Here is a 24,305-nt window from a genome sequence, read left to right as displayed (position 1 = left end):
CCACACCCAAGACTAGATTTAGATATGACATTCTGGACTTTTACCTCATGCTGTAATGGGATGAGACTTTGGCGGGCCTTGGAAGTGCGTGAGTGTACTCTACATGTGGGAGGAATGTGGATCGTTGGGAGTCTGAGGGAAGTCTGTGCTAGCTAGCCTCTGAGATGGTTCCCAATGACTCCAACCTCTTGGTATTCACACTATTGCGCAGTCACCTCCAATATTACATCAGTGTTAGTTTATGTCACCAAAAAAATATGGCAAAAATAATATGTCACTTCTGAAATTAGGTTATACAAGATATTGTGGCTTCTGTCTGGACCTCTATCTGTCTCCCTGTCTCTCAGATGATTCTCTCTGCCAGATGCCAGGTTGTGAGGACACTCAAATGGCCTATGGAGAGTCCCATGTATCAAGAAATTGAGGCCTCTGGCCAACAACCATTAAGGAACTGAGGCCTCCTGCCAACAGCCATGTCAGTGAGCCCCAGACTTATAAGAAAATCTGAACCAGAATCACCCACTAAAGCTACATCTGGAAACTGTGTGAAATGGTTAAGTGTTTGGTGGCTTAAGCTTCTAGGTTTGGGGGTAAATGGTTGCATGGCTATCTTTAACTAATACAAGGACTGTGTCAAACTCATTCTTTGATTTCTGTATTTGTAGTTGTTTAACAAATTTTGCTAAATCAGGTTAGTTTTCCTTTTCCTTCCCTCTCTCATCTGCATTTGCCACTTTCTCAATTTTATAAAGAATTCAAGGTTTGACAAATTATTTTGGAAGTAGTATTTACAAACTTCTCCTCACTAAACAAAGGCTTCATTGTGTTCTACCGTGGCTGTTGTCTACACTTCTATGGAAATGTGGTCCAATAGAGCTCCAAAGTGAGCTGGGTAGGTTTCTGTCTTGTTATAGTTTGCTATTTTACTGTAAACAGCTTTTATAAGTTTTACAGAAAGGTTTTCCTCGATGAAAAAATTTTCATGCCTAAAAAAAGTGTGCAATCACAGACATGTCTATAAAAAGATGTCTGTCAACTACATTTTATGGTTTAGAAGAAAGCTTATTGCAGTTTTCAGCTCCCCACCAGCTTTTCCTATCTCTGTTTTTTCTGTGGTTTGAAACACACAGTCACAAAATGTGAAAGGTCTTCTATGAAAACCAACTGATTTTCTTCTTGAATTAATCAGCCCAGAAAGTCAATTTTCATAACTTCTTTACTTTCTGCACCACGAAAACCATTAAAAAAAAAAAAATCTCCCTTTTTTTTCTATAAACTACATGAAAATGATTTGAAAAGCACCAAAAGTGAAGAAAAAAACAGTTTCCTTATGGATTCTTGTTTACGGATTTTAAATAAATGTTAAAACGTTTACATAATTTTGCAGAAATTTGGAACATTAAGTTTAAATAGCAGGTAACAGGATAATGTTGACCAAACAGGCCCTACCTCCTACTAATCTATTTTTTCATCTGTAAAGTAAGAATAATACCTCATAGAGTTGTTATGAAGATAAATGTAATAATGTATATAAAAGGATTACCATTTAAAAAAGGAACCACTCATAAAGTTTGTTCATAGTAATTAAGCTCTCAATAGATGCAACTAGAATGATAATCAGGAAGACTAATACTAAAAAGAAATTGTTCATTAAAAATTATTTTATTAACTCCACAAGAAGGAAACTAACAACCCAAGGTTAAAAATAGGCATTCTCAGGGTGCCTGGGTGGCTCAGTCAGCTAGGCATCTGACTCTTGATTTTGGCTCAGGTCATGATCTTGGAGTCCTGGGGATGAGCCCCACATGGGGCTCCACGTACAGCAGGGTGTCCACTTGATGATTTCTCTCCCTCTCCCTCTGTCCCTCAGCCCGCTCTCTCTCTCTCTTGCTCTCTCTCTAATGAATAAATAAATCTTTCGGGGGGAATAGGCATTCTCACTACACATACACACAAACAGACAAATGCACACACACATATGTAAGTGGGTGATGGTGTTCACTGACTAGATGAGAAATATCCTTTCACAATGTATATATATATATCAAATCATCTCAATGCATATTTTAAATATCTTATCATTTTATTTGTCAACTATACCTCACTAAAGCTAGGGTGGGGAATGGGCAAAAGTTCTGAACAGATACCTCACTGAAGAAGATATACAGATGGTAAATAAACATATGAAAAGAGGCTCAACATCATATGTCATTAAGGAACTGAAAATTGAAACAACAATGTGATACCACTACTCACCTACTAGAATAGCTAAAATCCACAAAACTGGTAAAACCGAATGCTGGCAAAGGTGTGAAGCAACAGGATATCTCATCATTGCCTGTGAGAATGCAAAATGGTATAGCCACTTTGGAAGGCAGTTTGGTAGTTTCTTACAATGGTTAACACAGTCTGAACATACATGACTCGTCATACTCCTTGATATTTACCCATATGAGTTGAAACCTTTTGTCTTCACAAAAACCTGCACTTGGATGTTTATAGAAGCTTTATTTATAATTGCCAAAAATTGGAAGCAATTAAGATGTCCTTCAATAGGTCAATGGATAAACTGTGACCCATCCATTTATTATAATATTATTCAGGGATAAAAAAGAACTATCAAGCCCGGAAAAGACATGCTGAAACACTACATATTTCTAACAACCAGTCTGAAAAGGCTATGTACTGTATAATTCCAATAATATGACATTCTGGAAAATCAACAATATAGAGGCAGGAAAAAGATGAGTAGCTGTAAAGGGTGTGAAGCAGAAGAAGACGACGGAATATGTGATGGAATTTTTTAGGGTGATGAAACTATTCTGTATAATACTACCCCAATAGATACATGACATTGCATTTGTCAAAACCCATAGAACAAAGAGTGAACCTTAAGGTATGCTAATTAAAACGAAAGTCATTTAGGAGGTCAAGGCAGTCCCAAGTCCCAAGAAACTACCTGTATAACAAATGTATGAGACAATCTCACTGAAGGAAGAGGGAGAGGAAAGTTCTGACCTAAGTAACTTTGGAAATGAGTGGGATATGTAAGACTAAAGGCAAAAGGAACTGCACATAAGAACTGTGCTCTAGTTGATAATGCTGCTTCCCACAGGGGCATGCGTTAACAATTCTGACCCTGCTATACATGTATACTGGAACTGAACAATAAAGTAAATGTTAGGTGTGTGGTGGGAGCCAGGTTTCTCACTGCCAGAGTGAAAATTTACTGATAAGCAATGGTAGGCTAGAATGATCCATGTAATCATGGATTGGAGCTGGAGATATCGTTACGAATTCATGTTCAGCTAAATGTTGATACTGATGGCTACAAAGATAAATCTTTTTAGATATGTGTATATACACACGTTAGTAGGAACACATATTTTATTGATCTGTCAGCAGGGAGCACCTAGAAGCAATAACATTCCAGTAGCAGTGAGCAAGCCTAGCACCCAAATCTTGGTTTCTAGTACCATTCTCCAAAAAAAGGAACTAGGGCTTTTTGAGAAATGGCTGGTCCTAGGACTAGGGCAAGAAATATAAAGAATGAGCCCAGAGTATCTTACTGCCAGAAAATAAGGAAATACTTTTAAATATTTAAATAAATATTTAAATACTTTTAAAAAACAAATTACAGGGGTGCTTGGGTGGCTCAGTTGGCTCAGCGTCTGACTGTTGATTTCAGCTCAGATCATGATCTCAGGGTCCTGGGATCAAGCCCCACATTGGGCTCTGTGCTCAGTGGGGAGTCTACTTGAGATAATCTCTCTCCCTCTCCCTCTGCCCCTTCTTCTGCTGGTTCTCTCTCTCAAATAAATAAATCTTTAAAAAAAAAATTACACTGATGGTACTATATCAAAGGGATACAGAAGCCAACTGAAAGAGCTCCCAATAGCCAAAACTGGGACAATTTGAGCAACAAAATAAAGTAGTACTGGATTATAACCCAGAGTATAAAATAAATATCCATGAGTCTATACTGTATATATATATATATATATTATATATATAAATATCCAATGATCGAGTAAACAAATAAATAAATGAGACAAATCTCTTGTGCAGAATGATTCCAAATAATTTATGTAAATTCTCTACCCTCAAGGAGGCAGAGCAAAACTCCCCACTCTTTAAGTATGAGCTTTGCGTAGTGACTTCCTTCCAAAGACTACAGTAGGGGAAGGAGGAAAAAAGAGTATCTTTACAGTGGAAAAACCTGACAAACACTTACCTCAGCCAAATGATCCAGGTAAATATCAACAGTGACATAAACTGAGACTCTGTACTCTTGATGCAATGTTAGGGAAATGGCACTTTACCTCTGTGGTTTTCCTCCCCAAATCCCATAACCCTGATTTAATCATGAGAAAAACATTATACAAATTCCAATAGAGCAGCATTCTACAAAACAGTGGACCACTAATCCTCAAAACTGTCAAAAACAAGAAGAGTCTGAGAAACTGCCACAGCCAAGTGGAGCCTAAGGAGACAACTAAATGTAATGTAGTATCCCAAACGGTATCCTGGAACAGAAAAGGGACATTAGGTAAAAATTAAGGAAACTTGAATAAAGTATAGGCTTTTTTTTTTTAAGATTTTATTTATTTGTCAGAGAGAGAGAGGAGAGAGTGAGCACAAGCACGGGGAGTGGCAAACAGAGGGAGAAGCAGACTCCCCACTGAGCAGGAAGCCCGACGTGGGACTCGATCCCAGTACCCTGGGATCATGACCTGAGCCAAAGGCAGAGGCTTAACTGACTGAGCCACCCAGGGGCCCTACAGCATAGGCTTTAGTTAATTAAAAAAAAAAAAAAAAAAAACTTGTTAACACCTTACTTTGAACAAATTTTGCCACCACTTCTAAATTGCAGCACAGTGTGGTTGAGATCATACACTCTAGAGCCAGCTGGTTTAAAGAACAAATGCACCACTTATTAGCATTGTAACCTTTTGAAAGTTACCTAACTGCTCAGATATTCCGTTTTTCTCACCTGTAAAAAGGAGAATATCAAGAATATTTATCTCACAAGGTTATTTTGAAATGTACTATCGGAACTCTAGTAATATTCAATCAAAGTTACCCATTATCATTTCTAAGTTTTTCTAATTTGGGGAAGTTGCTTAGTATCTCAGGAAAGTAAGGTTTACAGATTTGATTGAGAGAAACTAAGTTTTTTTTATTTAAATTCAATTAGCCCACATATAGTACATCATTAGGTTCAGATGTAGTGTTCAATAATTCATCAGTTGCCTATAACATCCAGTGGTCATCACATCACGTGCCCTCCTTAATGCCCATCACCCAGTTATCCCATCCCCTCACCACCTCCCCTTCTGCAACCCTCATTTTGTTTCCCAGAGTCAAGAGTCTCTCGTGGTTTGTCTCCCTGATTTCATCCCAATCAGTTTTCCCTCCCTTCCCCTATAATCCTCTGCGCTATTTCTTATATTCCACATATGAATGAAACTATATAATTGTCTTTCTCAGATTGACTTATTTCACTTAGCATAATACCCTCCAGTTCCATCCACGTCGATGTAAATGGTAGGTATTCATCCTTTCTGATGTCTGAGTAATATTCCATTTTATATATGAACTACATCTTTATCTATCCATCTGTTGAAGGACATCTTGGCTCCTTCCACAGTTTGGCTATTGTGGACATTGCTGCTATGAACATTGGGGTGCAGGTGCCCCTTCTTTTCATACATTGTTGGGTCATAGGGTAGCTCTATTTTTAACTTTTTGAGGAACCTCCATACTGTTTTCCAGAGTGGCTACACCAGCTTGCATTCCCACAAACAGTATAAGAGGGTTCCCCTTTCTCTACATCTTTGCCAACATTTGTTGTTTCCTGTCTTGTTAATTTTAGCCATTCTGACTGGTGTAAAGTGGTATCTCATTGTGGTTTTGATTTGGATTTCCCTGATGCCAAGGGATGTGGAGCACTTTTTCATGTGTCTGTTGGCCATTTGTATGTCTTCTTTGGAGAAATGTCTGTTAGTGTCTTCTGCCCATTTCTTGACTGGATTATTTGTTTTGGGGGTGTTGAGTTTGTTAAGTTCCTTATAGATCTTGGATAACAGCCCTTTATCTGATATGTCATTTGCAAATATCTTCTCCTATTCCGTAGGTTGCCTTTTAGTTTTGTTGACTGTTTCCTTTGATGTGCAGAAGCTTTTTATCTTGATGAAGTCCCGCTAGTTTGTTTTTTCTTTTGTTTCCCTTGTCTTTGGAGACATGTCTTGAAAGAAGCTGCTGCGGCCAAGGTCGAAGAGGTTACTGCCTGTGTTCTCCTCTAGGATTTTGATGGATTACTGTCTCACATTTAGGTCTTTAATCCATTTTTAGTTTATTTTTGTGTATGGTGTAAGAGAATGGACCAGTTTCATTCTGCATTTGGCTGTCCAATTTTCCCAGCACCATTTATTGAAAGGACTGTCTTCTTTCCATTGAATATGCTTCCCTGCTTTGTTGAAGATTAGTTGACCATAGAGTTGAGGGTCCATTTCTGGGCTCTCTATTCTGTTCCACTGATCTATGTGTCTGTCTTTGTGCCAGTATCATGCTGTCTTGATGATTACAGTTTTGTAATATAGCTTGAAGTCAGGCATTGTGGTGCCCCCAGCTTTGGTTTTCTTTTTCAACATTCCCCTGGCTATTCAGGGTCTTTTCTGTTTCCACACAAAGTTTAGGATTGTTTGTTCCAGCTCTGTGAAAAATGTCGATGGTATTTTGATAGGGATTGCACTGAATGTGTAGATTGCTCTGGGTAGCATACACATTTTAACAATGTTTATTCTTGGGGCATCTGGGTGGCTTAGTTGGTTAAGTGTCTGCCTTCAGCTCAGGTCATGATCCTAGGGTCCTGGAATGGAGCCCCACATTGAGCTCCCTGATCACTGAAGAGTCTACTTCTCCCTCACTTTGCCCCCAACCCACTTGTGCTCACTCACTCTCACTCTCTATCTCAAATAAATAAATAAAATCTTTAAAAAAAAACGTTTATTATTCTTTTGATCCATGAGCATGGAATGTTTTTCCATCTCTTTGCATCTTCCTCAGTTTCTTTCATAAGTGTTCTGTAGTTTTTAGAGTACAGATCCTTTACCTCTTTGGTTAGGTTTATTCCTAGGTATCTTATGGTTTTTGGTGCAATTTAAATGGGATTGATTTCTTAATTGAAAGAAACTAAGTTTTCTATTACTCACTCACATGAAACATATATAGAAAGAGAAAATTGGCAAAAATTTAATTTCACACAGAATTATTAGCATTAGTTTCCATGAAGTCATAAACCATATTGGAATCTGTTGATATTTCACTATAATACTATATATTATTATAGTGATCACTATATAATACTACATATATTTTAATACTATAATTCTTGTATTGGGTTAAATAAATCATCTTTCTTAAAATATTAAATAAAAATGTATGTTTTATACTCCTTTAAAAATACATTCTTTATATTTTTTAGTTGTCTCTACTCCATTAGGTTACATAAACATACAGAAGACTTGTTTATTATAAAAGAAATATAGCTAAATTAATATATCAATATAATATAAAATGCATTTTATTTGGTGAAATTGCAGTTAGAGGCAAGTTAAGACATTAGATAGTAATTCCTTTTTCTATTTAATCCCATATTAGGTGTTACCAACAAAAAGAAATAAAAGGCATCCAAATTGGTAAGGAAGAAGTAAAACTTTCACTATTTGCAGATGACGTGATACTATATATATAAAGAAAACCCTAAAGACTCCACCAAAGAACTACTAGAACTGATAAATGAATTCAGTTAAGTTGCAGGCTACAAAATCAATGTGCAGAAATCTGTTGCATTTCTATACACTACCAAAGAAGCAATAAAAAGAGAAATTAAGAAAACAATCCCATTTACAATGCACCCAAACCAGTAAGATACCTAGGAATAAACCTAACCAAAGAGGTGAAAGACCTGTACTCAGAAAACTATAAAACATTGATGAAAGAAGGACACCTGGGTGGCTCAGTCAGTTAAGCATTTGCCTTCGGCTCAGGTCATGATACCAGCATCCTGGGATTGAGTCCCATGTTGGGCTCCTTGCTCAGGGGGGAGGCTGCTTCTCTCTCTGCCTGCTATTCCCCCTGCTTGTGTGTTCCCTCTCTCTGACAAATAAATAAATTTGAGAGACACAGCAAGAGAGGAAACACAAGCAGGTGGAATAGCTGGGAGAGGGAGAAGCAGGCTCCCCGCTGAGCAGGGAGCCGGATGCGGGGCTCGATCCCAGGACCCTGGGATCATGACCTGAGCCAAAGGCAGACGCTTAACGACTGAGCCACCCAGGCGCCCCATAAATAAAATTTTTAAAAAATGGTGAAAGAAATTGAAGAGGACACAAACTATGGAAAGACATTCCATGCCCATGGATTAGAAGAACAAATATTGTTAAAATGTCTATACTACCCAAAACAATCTACATATTTAATGCCATCCCTATCAAAATACCAACAGCATTTTTCACAGAACTAGAACAAACAGTCCTAAAATGTGTATGGAACCACAGAAGACCCCAAATAGCAAAAGCAATCTTGAAAAAGAAAAACAAAACTGGAGGTATCACAATTTGAGGTTTGAAGTTATATTACAAAGCTGTAGTTATCAAAATAGTATGGAACTGGCACAAAAACAGACACATAGATCAATGGAACAGAATAAAGAGCCCAGAAATAAACCCACAATTACATGGTCAATTAATCTTCAACAAAGGAGGAAAGAATATTCAATGGGAAAAAGACAGTCTCTTCAATAAATGGTGTTGGGAAAACTGGACAGCAACTTGCAAAAGAATGAAACTGGACCACCTTCTTACACTGTACACAAAAATAAACTCAGAATGGATTAAGGACCTAAATGTAAACCATAAAACCTAGAAACCATAAAAATCCTAGAAGAGAACATAGGCAATAATCTCTCCGGCATTGGCTGTAGCAACATTTTTCTAGATATGCCTCCTGAGGCAAGGAAAATAAAGGCAAAAATAAACTATTGGGGCTTCATCAAAATAAAAAGCTTCTGCACCATGAAGGAAGCAATCAACAAAACTAAAAGACAACCTAGTGAATGGGAGAAGATATTTGCAAATGACATATCTGATAAAGGGTTAGTATCCAAAATATATAAAGAACTGATACCACTCAACACCCAAAAAATAGAATTCAATTAAATATGGGCAGAAGACATGAACAAACATTTCTCCAAAGAAGACATCCAGATGGACAACAGACACATGAAAAGATGTTCAACATCACACACCATCAGAGAAAAGCAAATCAAAACTACAATGAGGTATCACCTCACATCTATCAGAATGGCTAAAATCAACAACACAGGGACGCCTGGGTGGCTCAGTCGGTTAAGCGACTGCCTTCGGCTTGGGTCCTGATCTCAGGGTCCTGGGATCAATCCTGCATTGGGCTCCCTGCTCAGAGGGGAGTCTGCTTCTCCCTCTCCCTCCACTGCTCCCCCTGCTTGTGCTCTCTCTCTCTGTGTCAACTGAATAAATAAAATCTTTTAAAAATAAATAAATAAAATAAAATCAACAACACAAGAAACAATAGGTGTTGGCAAGGATGTGAAGCAAAAGGAACTCTCATACTCTGTTCATGGGACTGCAAACTGGTGCAGCCACTCTGGAAAACAGTATGGAGGTTCTTTTAAAAAGTTAGTAAATAGAACTACCCTACAACACAGTAATTAAGCTACTGGGTATTTACCCAAAAAATACAGAAACACTAATTCAAAGGGAGACATGCACCCCTATGTTTACTGCAGCATTATTTATAATAGCCAAACTACGGAAGTAGCTCAAGTGTCCATCAATAAATGAATAAAGATGTATATATATGTATATATGTATATATATATATGGAATATGTACAATGGCATATTATTCAGCCATTAAAAAGCATGAAATCTTGCTATTTGCAACAACATAATGAAGATAGAGAGTATGATGCTAAGCGAAATAAGTCAGAGAAAGACAAATACCATATGATTTCACTCATATGTGGAATATAAGAAACAAAACAAATGAGCAAAGGAAAAACGAGAGAGAGAGAGAGAGAGAGAAATCAAGAAACAGACCTTAACTATAGAGAACACACTGATGATTACCAGAGAGGAGGTGGGTGGGGGGATGGGGGAACCAGGCGATGGGGATTAAGGAGGGCACTTGTGATGAGCACAGGGTGATGTATGGAAGTGCTGAATCACTATATTGTACACCAGAAGATAAGATAACACCGTATATTAACTATACGGGAATTAAAATTAAAAAATTAATTTTAAAAAATTCCATATTAGACACTACCAACGCCAACGATTTGACATTGTATTTGCTTTTCAGCAATGGGAATGCAAACGCTAAAAATTAGCTATCGTACCAAATTAAAATCAAACCATAGAAAGAAAAAAAAAGTTACATTTAATTTCAAAAAAAGAAACTAATGATAATAAATACAGAAGGAGCTGTCATAACCAAAATAAAAGTCATATCACTTAAGGTTATAGAGCAGAGTATTTTGTTTGTTTGTTAAGTGGGACTTGAACTCATAACCCCAAGATCAAGAGTCACACACTCTAATGACTGAACCAGCCAGGTGTCTCTATAAAGTGGAGTTATAAACAAATAGTACAGCTCAGTTCTTTCCTAAACCTAAGATGTCTTATACATACTTAAATATTTAACCAGGTGCTCAAAGCCCCAGCTACAGAAATTAACATGAAATAATAAGTCCCAAGAGGAATCCTTACCATGAGAACTGTATAAAACATACAGCAAAGTAGGTAAAGAAATGCCCCTAAGGTTAATTAACAAGAAGCACAAATAACATTATTGTTCTGTTTGTCTCAGGTACTGCCATACCTATTCCAGAGATACTCTGTCTTTAAAAAGTCAAGAACCCAATTTGTCCTTTTTTTTTTTTTTTGAGGAGGGGAGGGAGTAGTTCTTACTGAATTCTTATTTTATAATCAACTTGATCCAAAGACACTATACCACTAAAACACCTGGCTTAAAACTGTCATACTGTATTTACTCATCTAGCTTTCATTTAGCAAATGTTTTTTTACCGTATTTTTTTTTAAGATTTTATTTATTTATTTGAGAGAGAGAGAGCATGAGCGGGGTGAGGGGCAGAGGGAGAAGCGAACTTCCCGCTGAGCAGGGAGCCCCATGCAGGACTCGATCCCAGGACCCTGGGATCACGACCTGAGCCGAAGGCAGACGCTTAATCTGACTTAGCCACACAGGCGCCCTTAGGAAATGTTTATTGACCGTCTACTACAAATATGTTCCAATTTAAAAGGAAAACAAACCAGCTACAGCAAACTAGCAGTAGATGTGCTAACACTGGGGGCAAGCGCTCAGCACAGTACTAGGTAAGCACAAGGGGGCATCCAGTCTAAGGTAGACATCAGAAGGAGTCAGAAGTTGAAATGAGGAGGTGCTAATTCACCCATAACTCTGTCCTCCAAATCTCAACAACCAATACAAAGAAATTAAAAATCTTTAGACTCTAAAACCTTTGTCATTGCCTCTGCTGTCACCTAGTCCAAAGCACCACCACTGTCCTCTGCTCCCATCTGCCAGAGTACAGGCAAGGGACCTTTTATTTATTTATTTTTTTAACGGTTTTATTTATTTATTTGAGAGAGAGAGAGAGCACGCACAAGCAGTGGGGAGGGGCAGAGGGAGAGGGAGAAGCAGACTCCCCGCTGAGCAGGGAGCCTGACACTGGAGCGATCCCAGGACTCTGAAATCATGACCTGAGCCCAAGGCAGGCGTTGAATGGACTGAGCCACCCAGGCGCCCTAGCAAGTGGCCTTTTAAAAACATAAACCAAATGTATAATCTCCCTGTTTAAAATGCTTTAATGGCTTCCTTTTCCTCTTTAATAGAGGTTAGCACCCACTCCCCTCCAACCTGGGCATCAAATAGGCCTGGCCTCAGCCTACTCTGCAAACCTCAGTTCCCATCACTCCTCACCACGTGACTCCATTCCAGCTACCCTGGCCTTCATTCAATGCCTCTAATAAGCCAGGCTCCTTTATTGCTTCGGCCTCTTGAATTTGCATTCCTTTTGCTGAAAACTAGTAAGAGGGACTGCCACACTCAAAGCCCCTGAAGAAAAAATTAAGTGTCCCTCTTCTGGAACCCTGAACTTTTTTGACATACTTATCCCAAATGCAGTTAAATAATTATGTTATTATAGGTCTTTCCTCTACAGTAATATCGTCTCTAAGAGGGCAAGGCCCACATCTAATTCTTCCCCCAATGTAGAGCACAGAGCCTGACATGGAAAGTAATGATTGATAAAACACGTATAGAGTTCTTACTATACGTGAAGCTCTCTGCTACATGCTTTGCCACCATATGAGGTAGGTTCCACTTTACTCAGTTGACTTGTGAAGAAATTAGAATAGATCAGTACCTACCCAGAAGTTACCCGGCTCTTAAGTGGCAGAGTTAGAATTTGAATCAGTAAAGATTTACTATAGACTTCATGGTTTTGTTTGTTTGTTTTTAAAGATTTATCCATTCATTTTGAGAGAGAGAGCAAGAGCAAGCTGGGCAGGGAGAGGAGGAGAGAGAGAGAATCTCAAGTAGATTCCCCAGAGAGCCTGACTCGGGGCTCAATCCCATGACCCAAAATCAAGCAACTGAGCCACCCAGATGCTCCTAGAGTTCATATTCTTAGCCACGAAGCGACACAATTTATTAAATGAAGCCCACGATGAGGAAACATGTGCACAGGCCTACCACTGCCATGATGGGAACAACAAACTGTTCATTATGAAGAAGTGTAGAACGCGTGGAGGGTGGTGCCAGACATGTGATCAGAAAAGGACCTGGCCCTTTCCGAGCTACCCGGGGAAGGGTCCATACGGCGTTGTTTTGCGTTCCCGTCGTAACTTAAAGGGAAACTTTCACAATGTCCGGAGCCCTTGATGTCCTGCAAATGAAGGAGGAGGATGTCCTCAAATTCCTTGCAGCAGGAACCCATTTAGGTGGCACCAACCTTGACTTTCAAATGGAACAGTACATCTACAAAAGGAAAAGTGATGGTATCTACATCATAAATCTGAAGAGAACCTGGGAGAAGCTTCTGCTGGCAGCTCGTGCCATTGTTGCCATTGAAAACCCAGCTGATGTCAGTGTCATATCGTCCAGGAATACTGGCCAGCGAGCTGTGCTGAAATTTGCTGCTGCTACTGGAGCCACTCCTATTGCCGGCCGCTTCACTCCTGGAACCTTCACTAACCAGATCCAGGCAGCCTTCCGGGAGCCGAGACTTCTGGTGGTTACTGATCCCAGGGCAGACCACCAGCCTCTTACAGAGGCGTCCTATGTTAACCTGCCTACCATTGCTCTGTGTAACACAGACTCTCCTCTGCGCTATGTGGACATTGCCATCCCTTGCAACAACAAGGGAGCTCACTCAGTGGGTCTAATGTGGTGGATGCTGGCCAGGGAAGTTCTGCGCATGCGTGGCACCATTTCCCGAGAACACCCATGGGAGGTCATGCCTGATCTCTACTTCTACAGAGATCCTGAAGAGATTGAAAAGGAAGAGCAGGCCGCTGCTGAAAAGGCTGTGACCAAGGAGGAATTTCAGGGTGAATGGACAGCTCCAGCTCCTGAGTTCACTGCTACTCAGCCTGAAGTCGCAGACTGGTCTGAAGGCGTGCAGGTGCCCTCGGTGCCTATTCAGCAGTTCCCTACTGAAGACTGGAGCGCCCAGCCGGCCACTGAAGACTGGTCTGCAGCTCCCACTGCTCAGGCCACTGAATGGGTAGGAACAACCACTGAGTGGTCTTAAGCTGGTCTTCCACAAAGGCACACAAAATGGAAATAGAAATGTAAAAGGTTGACGGAAAATAAACAGTTTGTGAAAAAAAAAAAAAAAGAAAAGGACCTGGAGAAACAAAATATCCTAGTCTACTCTGTTAGAGTTTAGTCTGTCCTGAGGCAATGGGAAAACATTACAGGGTTTTAGGTAGAGGATTCATAACCAGATAACCAGATTTTCAGTATGGGAAATGAAAACAAGTAAACCATTTCGGAGGCTTTCACAATCCAGTAGATACAGATAAATGTGTATGTGTCAGGAAATTGAGAGAATTTCTATCTTATGGCTTATACCTTCTCTGCCATATAGGAAGTGAAAAGGTTTGCAGAGTGAATAGGGAGCTGAGGGGATTAGAGAGATGAGATCATGAAGCCATGCAGATGACCCAAACCCTTTCTGAAGCAATCAGGGCCAGGATAGACAAAGAGAGACTGATGGACTGGTCTAGATGAGAGACTAGAGGCCTGAGAGTCAGTGCAGTATGTGATCCGGACCAAACCTGTAGTGGAGGGGTAATGTTAGTGCAGGCACCCTTGACTGCTGGGGCAATGGACAAAATTGGGATGTGGACTGTAGAATTCGATGAAAATATGGTGTCTATGTTAAACTTTGTAGAGATTTTACAGAACAGGCTACCTTTGTTCCTAGAAAATACACACCAAAGTATTAAGGGATAAAGTTTCACAATGGTATGTAACATATTCTCAAAAGTTTCAAGTAAAAAATACACATATATATAACATTATCATACAGATATTACAATGTATATCACAACATACATTATTATAGTATATATGAGAGACTGATAAAAATGTGGCAAAATGTTGAAATTTCTGAATTTGGGTAAAGGGAATGTGGGTATTCTTTGTGCTATTTTTGCAATTTTTCACCAAGTTTGAATTATTTCAAAAAATTACAAAGTTATTTTTTAAATAATCAATATTGAATAAGATACCGTCCAAGAATTTAAGATGTCAAAGGCGTCACAATTCTAGATTATGGCGGTCTCCGGTTTAGCTATGGAGGTGTGCAGCCAAAGTATAACAGATCGAAGTCACTGAAACTGAGGCCATATTTGAGATAATTCCCTCTCATTTGATTATATCCCAGTTTCATATGAAATTCCATCTTATTTACTGATTTCTCTTGAAGTTTTTTAATCTCTGGATTCCCTTTCACTTTTCTTTTGAAGTTTTTAGTACTTAAACTACTTTATAACGTAATCATCAGTACAAATCTGAGAATTTCAAATCCCCATCTCTTTGACAACCTATTCGACATACTACTTTTCAGGTTTATTATCTTGGGTTCTATTCAGAAGATTTAATCTATCTGATGATAACTGAGTTTCACACAAACTTTAATAATATTTCAGCTACTATATCAAACATGGTAAATAATAATAATGATGGCACATCACCCCCTACCATCCACAGTGCTGGCATCCCTAAATCCTGTCTCTCTGATTTGAAGTCATCAGAGAGGGGCACCTGGCTGGCTCAGTTGGTTGAGTATCTGATCTTGATTTCTGCTCAGGTCATTATCTCAGGGTCATGAGACTGGGCCCCGTGCCCGGCTCCGTGCTGAGCAGAGAGCCTGCTTAAGATTTTCTCTCTCCTTCTCCCTCTGCCCACCCCTACCTCTCTAAAAAAAATAATCAGAGAGTCTCCTGCATGGGTGGAAGGGAAGTGATCACCTGGTTATTCCAAGGGATGCGAGATCCAACCACTTGCCTAGGGCTTCAATCCAAACCTCCCATAATTAGCCTCACACATGCCTTCAGTGATGGTTGCTGCTGCCAATCCTGAGCCTCCCCAGGGTCCTACAGCTCCACTTGGTTTGTTCCTTTTTGGCTCCTTCCTCTATAGACTTACTTTTCTTTCCTTTGGTTCTGCTAGGCTAGTGGCCACTCGTCCATCCATTTAATAATTTATTATGCCCGGGGCGCCTGGGTGGCTCAGATGGTTAAGCGTCTGCCTTTGGTCAGGTCATGATCCCAGGGTCCTGGGATCGAGTCCCGCATCGGGCTCCCTGCTCAGGGGGGAGCCTGCTTCTCCCTCTGCCTCTCTCTGTCTCTTATGAATAAATAAATAAAATCTTTAAAAAAATAATTTATTATGCCCTCTTCTAACCTTTTTTTATTCTCTTCTTCTAATGTCTTTACAAACTGCTATTATCTCCTCTCCCACTCTCCCTACCCTTGTAGGTCTATGCCTTTTTTAAGTCCTTTACTGTCATTCTAGTGGGGTTTCAAGAAGGGTAAAAATAAACATGTGTGCTCAATCACCATGGTGAAGTGGAAGTGTCATTCTAGCTTTTTATGAGGTTAGATTAAATATGTTTCAGTCTGAGTGCCTTTCCAAATGTAATGGGGGTAGCTCCGAGCTATTTTCAATATTTTTTTAAAGGTTAACTGAAAAATACATTTACCCATAATGAGACCATGAAGGGTGACATTAAATTTCTTTACTCAATGTGTTACTCCTGGTTCATTCATTCATTCAACAAATATTTACAGTGACTACTACATCCTCCACACTGTCCTAAATTCCAGGGATTCAGCAGTAAATGAAACAGTCTCTTGACTTCATGGAGTTTCTACTACAATAGGATAGACAAACAAATACATATCTTTCACTGATCATAAACTCTGGCAATTACGTGCCTTTGATTACAAAAAATTGAAAAAGAATTAATTAGTATAAAAGGATCACAAGGTACTCATAGAATTTAGAAATTAGTTACCTCTGTTAGTACCTGGTTAGAACCAACAGAGGTGAGATTAAGTGAAATTATTTTCCCAAAGCGGGTAGAGGATGGGGATCAAAGCTGATCAAAGATCAAAAGATCTTTGTAGACCAACACTGACTGCAGCATTATTTATAGCACAGAAAATTTGGAAACAAGCTAAACAGCCAACAGTCAGGGAAAGCTTAACTAAATATGTTCCATAAATAATGATGAATGCTGCTATTATAAATGATGTGTTTGAGAGACACTTATGACATGGGAAAGTGCTTATAACAGTAAGTGAAAAAGTTAAATATAAAACTATATACAATATAAACTATATGAAACAAACGAAAAACAAATCTGCCAAGAAAAATAATCTGGAAAGAAATGTTAAAATGGCAAACTTTATTCTAGATTGTGGATCAATGGTTTTTAACAGCAGCCCCATCCTATGGTAACTTGGTAGAAACACAAATTCTCACACTCCCACCCCAGACCTCTGCTTTAGAAATTCTGGCCTGGGGGCTTAGCAATCTATGTTTTAACAACCCCTCTCTGTGATTGTGATGCTCACTTAAGTTTGAGTACTGCTCTAGATAATGAGATGATGGATGAATTTTATCTTTATTTATTTTCTTCCTTATATAAATTTCCACTTGACTTCTCTATGTGAGGCACAGAGGCTAAGGACATTGGCTTTGGAGTCAGACTTGAATGGAGCCCTTGCTCCACCATGTAGCTAGTGACCTTGGATGGTATCTTACTCAATATTGATTATTTAAAAAATAACTTGGTCTCATCTTTCAACACTTCAACTATTTCACTCCACTCTGACCTGGCTTCCATGGTTTCTGACAAAGTCCAGGTAAGGTGATTGTTTTCCTCTGGCTTCTTTCCAGATTTTCTTGTTGTCTTTGGTTTTCTGCAGTTTGACTAGGATACGCCCAGGCATAGATATTTTGCTCTTTACCCTGTTTGGTGTTCTCTTAACTTCCTGGATCTGCTTTGGTGTGTCTCGGGACATTTGGGGAAAAAAATTGTCCATTACCGCTACAAACATTTCTTCTGCTCCATTCTTTCATTCTTTTCCCTCTGGTATTCCAATTGTGTGGGTTTTACACCTTTTGAAATTGTCCCACAGCTCTCGGATGCTGTTTTTTTGTTTCATTCTTTTTTCTCTTTGCATTTCAGCTTCGGAAGTTTCTATTGAAATCTTCAAGTTCTATCATTCTTTCCTCAGAAATGTTGAGTCTACTGATGGACCCATCAAAGGTTTTCTTCTGTTCCACTGCATTGGATTTCTAACATTTCCCTTTGATTCCTTCAGAGTTTCATGTCTCTGCTTATACTACCCATTTGTTCTTGAATGTTGTCTTTTTCCATTAAAGCCCTAAACACATTATTCATAGTTCTTTTAAATCCCAATCTGATAATTCCAAGATATGTATCGCAGATCTGAGTTTAGTTCTTATGCTTACTTGATCTCAGATGGTGTTTTTGCTTTTTGCATGCCTTCTAATTTTTTGTTGAAAGCCAGATGTAACATTCAAGTAATAGGAACTAAGACAGTCAGTCAAGAGGCTTCATAACAATTTGGCTAAGAATAGGGCTGTGTTTAATGTTTGCTATAGCTGTGGGTGCCAGATTCCTCTAAGGACTCCTCCTTAAATAGTGTGTACCACACACATTTCAGCTGTAATCCACTATTATTGTACTACAACTCTGTGATGTGGTGGTAAAGTGTAAGTAAAGGGAAGCATTCTACCTCATATTCAAACTTTAGTCTTTTACTGGACTTGTCTCTGGGCTGTGACCTTCACAAGTGTTTTTTAGCTTCTCCCGCTCCCCTCAGATGAGATTTTCCACCTGGAGTGTAGGTCTTTGTTATGCGGAATGCTCTGAGGAGATTTCAAAATGTTTACCTTCCCCCTCCCCCTGCTAGAGCAACATGGGGTCTTTCTTGGCTCTTTACCAGGTGACCCGGTAGGTTTCCTGGAAGCAAAACCCAAGAGTATGTGAGGCATCTCCTAGGACTACAGGCTCCCAGGGAGTTTCTCACACTCGGTATTTCACGTAGCCTCCAGCAATTTGCCAAAATTACCAAGTGTTTCTTCCAGTTTATAGTGATAGAAGTGATGACTTCCCAAACTCTTAACCTGTTGTGGCTGAAACTGAGCCCGTTTCTTCATTTGTAAAAAGGATATTAACAGAGGCATCTATCACATAGGTTTGTTGGAAGGATTAAATGACCTAATTCACGTAAAAGCATTTCATCCAGTGCCCACTTCAGAATTTAGTGCTTATTAGACTGGGAACTCTTTGAACTGAAGTTCAGAGAAATTAAGTGACACACCCAAGTAAAATCTGAAAAAAAGCAGTATGCAAATTCAAGCCCAGGTTTTAGAGTCCAAATTTATTGCCGCATTTAAAAAATAAGTTATTTTATTACACTCTTAGTATCTATAAAACACATACTAGAGGTTTACAAAGCACTGTCAGGTATAGGATGTAGTAAACATGTGTTCACAAATGGGTAAGAATAATTTATAGTTAGTGTACGGATTTTAAAATATAAAAATAGTGGGCGCCTGGGTGGCTCAGATGGTTAGGCATCTGCCTTCGGCTCAGGTCATGATCCCAGGGTCCTGGGATCAAGTCCCGCATCGGGCTCCCTGCTCAGTGCAGAGCCTGCTTCTCCCTCTCCCTCTGCCATTTCCTCTGCTTGTGCTCTCTGGCTCTATCTCTCTGTCAAATAAATAAATAAAATCTTTAAAACTATATATAAAAATAGTTTTTATATTTAGGATATTTAGGATTTTAAAGCTTTTGGAGAAATGACATTAAAATTGTGAGACTTTCCGGTTGAGTGTTGGACTCTTGATTTCAACCCACGTTGTGATCTGGTAATCCAATCCAGCCCTGCTTCAGCTCTGCGATCATTGCGGAGTCTGCTTGTCCCTATTCCTCCCCCTCTGTCCCTTCCCTTTCCCCTTCCAAGCCCAACTCACCCTTGCTCTATCTAAAATAAATAAATTGGGGTGCCTGGGTGGCTCAGTAGGTTCAGCATCTGCCTTTGGCTCAGGTCATGATCCCATGAATCTTCAAGATTCAGCCTTGTGGTAGCATTAAGTCAGAATTTCTTTCCTTTTTAAAGACGAATAATATTGCAGTGTATGATTACACTGCATTTTGTTTAACCATCCACTGATGGACACTTGAGTTGCTTCTACCTTTTGACTACTGTGGCTAATACTGCTATGAACATGGGTGTACAAATAGTTATTCAAGTTCCTGCTTTCAGTTATTTTGGGTATAAAGCCAGATGTAGATTTGCTGGATCATATGGTAATTCAATATCTGAATTTTTGAGGAACTGCCATATTATTTTCCACAGCAGCTGTACCATTTTACATGCCCATCAACAGCACACAAGGGCTCCGATTTCTCCACACCTCACCAACACTAATTTTTCTAATGGGTGTGAAGTGCTATCTCATTGTCCATTTGACTTTTTCAAGTATGAATTTTCTTGACCGATTTTTATAGGTAAGTACAAAGATAAATTTCAGTCCAATTTTTCTCCAAGTTTTATTCTGAATTCGAGGAAATAAGTTGTCGGTAAGTTAGTTTTCTTCTTCAGTTAGTCTCTACCTAGATTGTTATCCATCTAAAACAAGGAGAAAACTATTAAATGGCCCCCAAAATAGGCGTGAATGCATCACGTGTGATCGACAATTGGTAAGACTTAGATTTAAGTTTTTCTTAACTCCTAGATTCCATGCCACACATATACTAATAGCTACTTATCTCCTAGAATGTGCCAAGCACTTCCCTTTCTATTTATTCAGCATTTCTTTACTGCCAGGCATCATGGTGGGTGCTGGGGGATATAAAGATGAGTAAGACGACACCATCTCCATTATACCAACATTATGAAGTAGGTAAAATCTTTCCCACTTTACATTTGAGGAACTGGAGGCTCCTATGGTCTAGCATCTTGGCTAAGATCAGACAGAGCTTGGGGAAATTGAGGTCTTACTCCACTTTTCTACTACTCCATAGTATACCCTGTACTATCAATAGTTCCCTTGTTAAAAAGTAATATCCACCTATAGTTTGTTTTTTACCTTAGATTTTCAAATATTGGGTTTTCAGAGGAATGGCACAATACAAAGAAATAAACAAACAAAAAGTTGTAAAACCTCTACCATTTAGTAGGAGTTGATAGTTGAATTGGAGGCACTTTACCAAGTAATGCAAAGAAATGAACAATATTTTTATACAAAAATAGTAAATCCTAAGCAAGCTTTAAGTATCTGAGGCTTACTAAAAAAAACTGACAAAGTTCCTTTGGCCTGCCAAAAGTTAGAGGATTTTATTCCTAAGCAGTTTGTTTCCTAGACATGATTCTAATTACAAACAGAAGTTCCTTGCAGTCCTATGTAAAATTCTCGAGGAGATAGAAACAATAAGATTAAAAGATTCAAAGAATCAATAATTGCGTTGATTCTCTATTTAAACAAAACTAAACAGAAGGAAAAGGAAAAAAATGTTCTGGCTGAGCAAACTTGGGAGAAATAATAGAACTTCAAAAACAATTTTTGCTATCCCATTTCAAACATTCTTTCAGTAAAACAAAATTAACTCTTTAAAATTAACTTGATTCTAAAATTTAAATTCCTGGGGCGCCTGGGTGGTTCAGTCATTAAGCATCTGCCTTTGGCTCAGGTCATGGTCCCAGGGTCCTGGGATCGAGCCCCACATCCGGCTCCCTGGTCCGCGGGAAACCTGCTTTTCCCTCTCCCACTCCCCCTGCTTGTGTTCCCTCTCTCTCTCTGTGTCTCTCTCTGTCAAATAAATAAATAAAATATTTAAAAATAAAAAATAAATAAAAAATAAAATTTAAATTCCTTTCTTTGTTAGCTAACATAACTATACGCATTTTTTAATCTAGGAAAAAATAAATTTTTTTTTAAGATTTTATTTATTTATTTGTCAGAGACCAGAGCAAGCACAAGCAGGGGGAGGGGCAGGCAGAGGCAGAGGGAGAAGCAGGCTCCCTGCTGAGCAAGGAGCCTGATGCACAAGGAGCCTGAAGCAAACTCAATCCCAGGACCCTGGGATCCTGAGCCAAAGGAAGATGCTTAACCGACTGAGCCACCCACCCATCCCTAAGAAAAAATAATTTATGTTAAAGCACAAAAATGCTACAAAGGAAGAGAACTTCAGTGTATATAATCTTATAGGAAACTATTATAAATAGAACATAATAGCCTGTCATAGTTAATTTTTATTACCAAGGTTCTCAGTACTTTTACCAAGATTAATCCCTAAATGTTGAAGAGCTAGATATGATATAAATCCAGAAGCTTAATCTTCCTTTATAACTTTAAAAAATCTGAAGATTAAAGATGAACTATTCAAAATATATGAAAATCTTTTTTTAAAAAAGGCGGGGGTGGCGCCTGGGTGGCTGTCCTTTAAGCACCTGCCTTCAGCTCAGGTTATGATCTGTGTCCTGGGATCGAGTCCCACATTGGGTTCCCTGCTCAGCAGGGAGTCTGCTTCTCCCTCTCCCTCTGACTCCCCTGCCCACTTGTGCTCTCTGCCTCAGATAAATAAAATCTTTAAAAATAAAATAAAATATATGTACATTTCTATAAAGGGGATTTTTATAATTGTTGTTTTTTAAAGACAGGCCAGTGAATACTTTGGCTCTCAAAAAATGCTTGTTGAGGGGGTACCTGAATGGCTCAGTCAGTTGAGTGATCGACTCCTGGTATCAGCTCAGGTCATGATCTCATGGGTCTGGGTTGTGTAATCGAGCTCAGCATGGGGAGTCTGCTTGAGATTCTCTCTGCCCCTCCCTTCTCTCTTTCTCTCTCTCTCTCTGAAATAAACAAACAAATCTTTTAAAAAAGATGTTTGTTGAACCAGAAGTAATAGAAGCATACTGCTTACCTGTAAGAATGAGAAAAAAAAAAAAACACTAAAAATAGTATATGTACTTTTGGGTATAGAATAGATTTTTAGGAAATAGCAAGTAATGTTTTAGCTAAAACATAAACATCTTTAATTAATTCAAATATTCCAAATTCAATTATTGAGTTCCTACCAAGTACTGAGCACCTCCTCAAGACATTGAGTGTAACAGATCAGAAAATGGTCCCTTTCCTTATAGCAGCAATGTCCACAATAGCCAAAATATGGAAATAGCCCAGATGTCCATAGACAGATGAATGGATAAAGATGTGGTGTATACAGACAGACACACACACACACACACACACACACACACACACACACACACAATGGATTACTACTCAGCCATCAAAAAGAATGAAATCTTGCCATTTGCAACAACATGGATGGAACTAGAGGGTATCATGCTAAGCAAAATAAGTCAGAGAAAGACAAATATCCTATGATTTCACTCATGCGGAATTTAAGAAATAAAACAGATGAACATAGGGGAAGGGGAGAAAAAATAAAAAACAGAGGCAAGACATAAGACACTCTTAACTGTAGGGAACAAACTGAGGGTTGCTGGAGGGGAGGTGGGTGGCAGGATGGGGTAACTGCATGATGGGCATTAAGGAGGACTCATTATATCTAATGAGTACTGGGTGTTATATGAAACTGATGAATCACTAAACTCTACCCCTGAAACTAATAATACACTATATGTTAACCAAATTAAATGTAAATAAAAAATTTAAAAAAAGAAAAAAGAAAATGGTCCCTTTCCTCTTAAAGCTAACAGGGTACTGGATATATCCTCCAAAACTATCCTTTCTTTTGTGTGATTCCATGCTCATCAAGGACCTTTTTGAAATATAAATTCACCCTCACCAAAAGCTTAATACTCATAAAACAAAATACTACATTGCTGAGATCAGCTTTCTGGTTAAAGTATCAACATACCCCTATGGAATTCGTAATTAATTAGTTAGCTTGTGTGAAACCCCTAAGCTTTGATCAATTCTGATTAACTGGTTAGGTGTAATTTCTCAAACTTCAGAGCTGAGAATCAAATACAGGAGTGCAGTTATGTCCATACGAAGATGATAACTGCCAAAGGAGTTGCTAGTTTACCCTCAGGCAACATGGTGTCATTTCATCATGTCCTACCAACTGCAATATAATCAACTCATAAAATTGTTAAGAATAGGGGCGCCTGGGTGGCTCAGTCGTTACGCATCTGCCTTCAGCTCAGGTCATGATCCCAGGGTCCTGGGATCAAGCCCCACATCGGGCTCCCTGCTCAGTGGGAAGCCTGCTTCTCCCTCTCCCACTCCCCCTGCTTGTGTTCCCTCTCTTGCTGTCTCTGCCAAATAAATTAATAAAATCTTAAAAAAAACTGTTAATAAATAAAACATGCCACATAACACGGCTTCTCAAACTTTAATATGCATCTGGATCACCTACAGATCTGCTAAAATGCAGACTGATTCAGCAGGTCAGGGGCAGGGACTGAGATTCTTCATTTCTGATAAGCTCCCAGGGATGCTCAGGCTGCTGTCCACAGACCAGAAGGGGATATAACACACCTGGAAACAGGTCTGGCCAACAGGCTGCCCAGCCCAGCTAACTGTTCTCTCCTCTCCATGGATGTCTTACCTCCTTTACTGATCTCACCTTTCTTGAAAGAAGATAGCTCTTTTCAC

The 24,305-nt window shown here is 39.0% G+C and overlaps 2 protein-coding genes across 6 annotated transcripts in view; one reads left to right on the top strand and one right to left on the bottom strand.

The window, feature by feature from the left end:
• Positions 1 to 24,305, bottom strand: part of EFCAB2 (EF-hand calcium binding domain 2) — a 115,401-nt gene that overhangs the window by 87,701 nt on the left and 3,395 nt on the right. The window contains exons 2-3 of one of the 5 annotated variants that reach the window (XM_027612209.2): positions 22,383 to 22,528; positions 2,257 to 2,338 (exon numbers count right to left, since the gene is read on the bottom strand). The exons of 3 other annotated variants lie outside the window; for them this stretch is intronic. In XM_027612209.2, the coding sequence (XP_027468010.1) occupies positions 2,257 to 2,335 (79 nt within the window). In that variant the 5' untranslated portion in view covers positions 2,336 to 2,338; positions 22,383 to 22,528. The remainder of the gene's footprint in view (positions 1 to 2,256; positions 2,339 to 22,382; positions 22,529 to 24,305) is intronic. One more of the 5 variants, XM_027612211.2, reaches the window with a different exon arrangement.
• LOC118355998 (40S ribosomal protein SA) lies at positions 12,892 to 13,962 on the top strand. The gene has a single exon (XM_035722098.1). The coding sequence runs from the start codon at positions 12,988 to 12,990 to the stop codon at positions 13,873 to 13,875; it is 888 nt and encodes a 295-aa protein (XP_035577991.1). The 5' UTR covers positions 12,892 to 12,987; the 3' UTR covers positions 13,876 to 13,962.

The sequence above is a fragment of the Zalophus californianus genome, chromosome 10 (assembly GCF_009762305.2).
Source record: "Zalophus californianus isolate mZalCal1 chromosome 10, mZalCal1.pri.v2, whole genome shotgun sequence".
Taxonomy (NCBI): Eukaryota; Metazoa; Chordata; class Mammalia; order Carnivora; family Otariidae; genus Zalophus; species Zalophus californianus.
Note: the sequence above shows the minus strand (reverse complement) of the source record. Positions and strands in the feature narration are given on the sequence as shown.

Coding starts and splice junctions, on each gene's coding strand:
- LOC118355998 (XM_035722098.1), top strand. CDS start 12,988: ATGTCCGGAGCCCTTGATGTCCTGCAAATGAAGGAGGAGGATGTCCTC.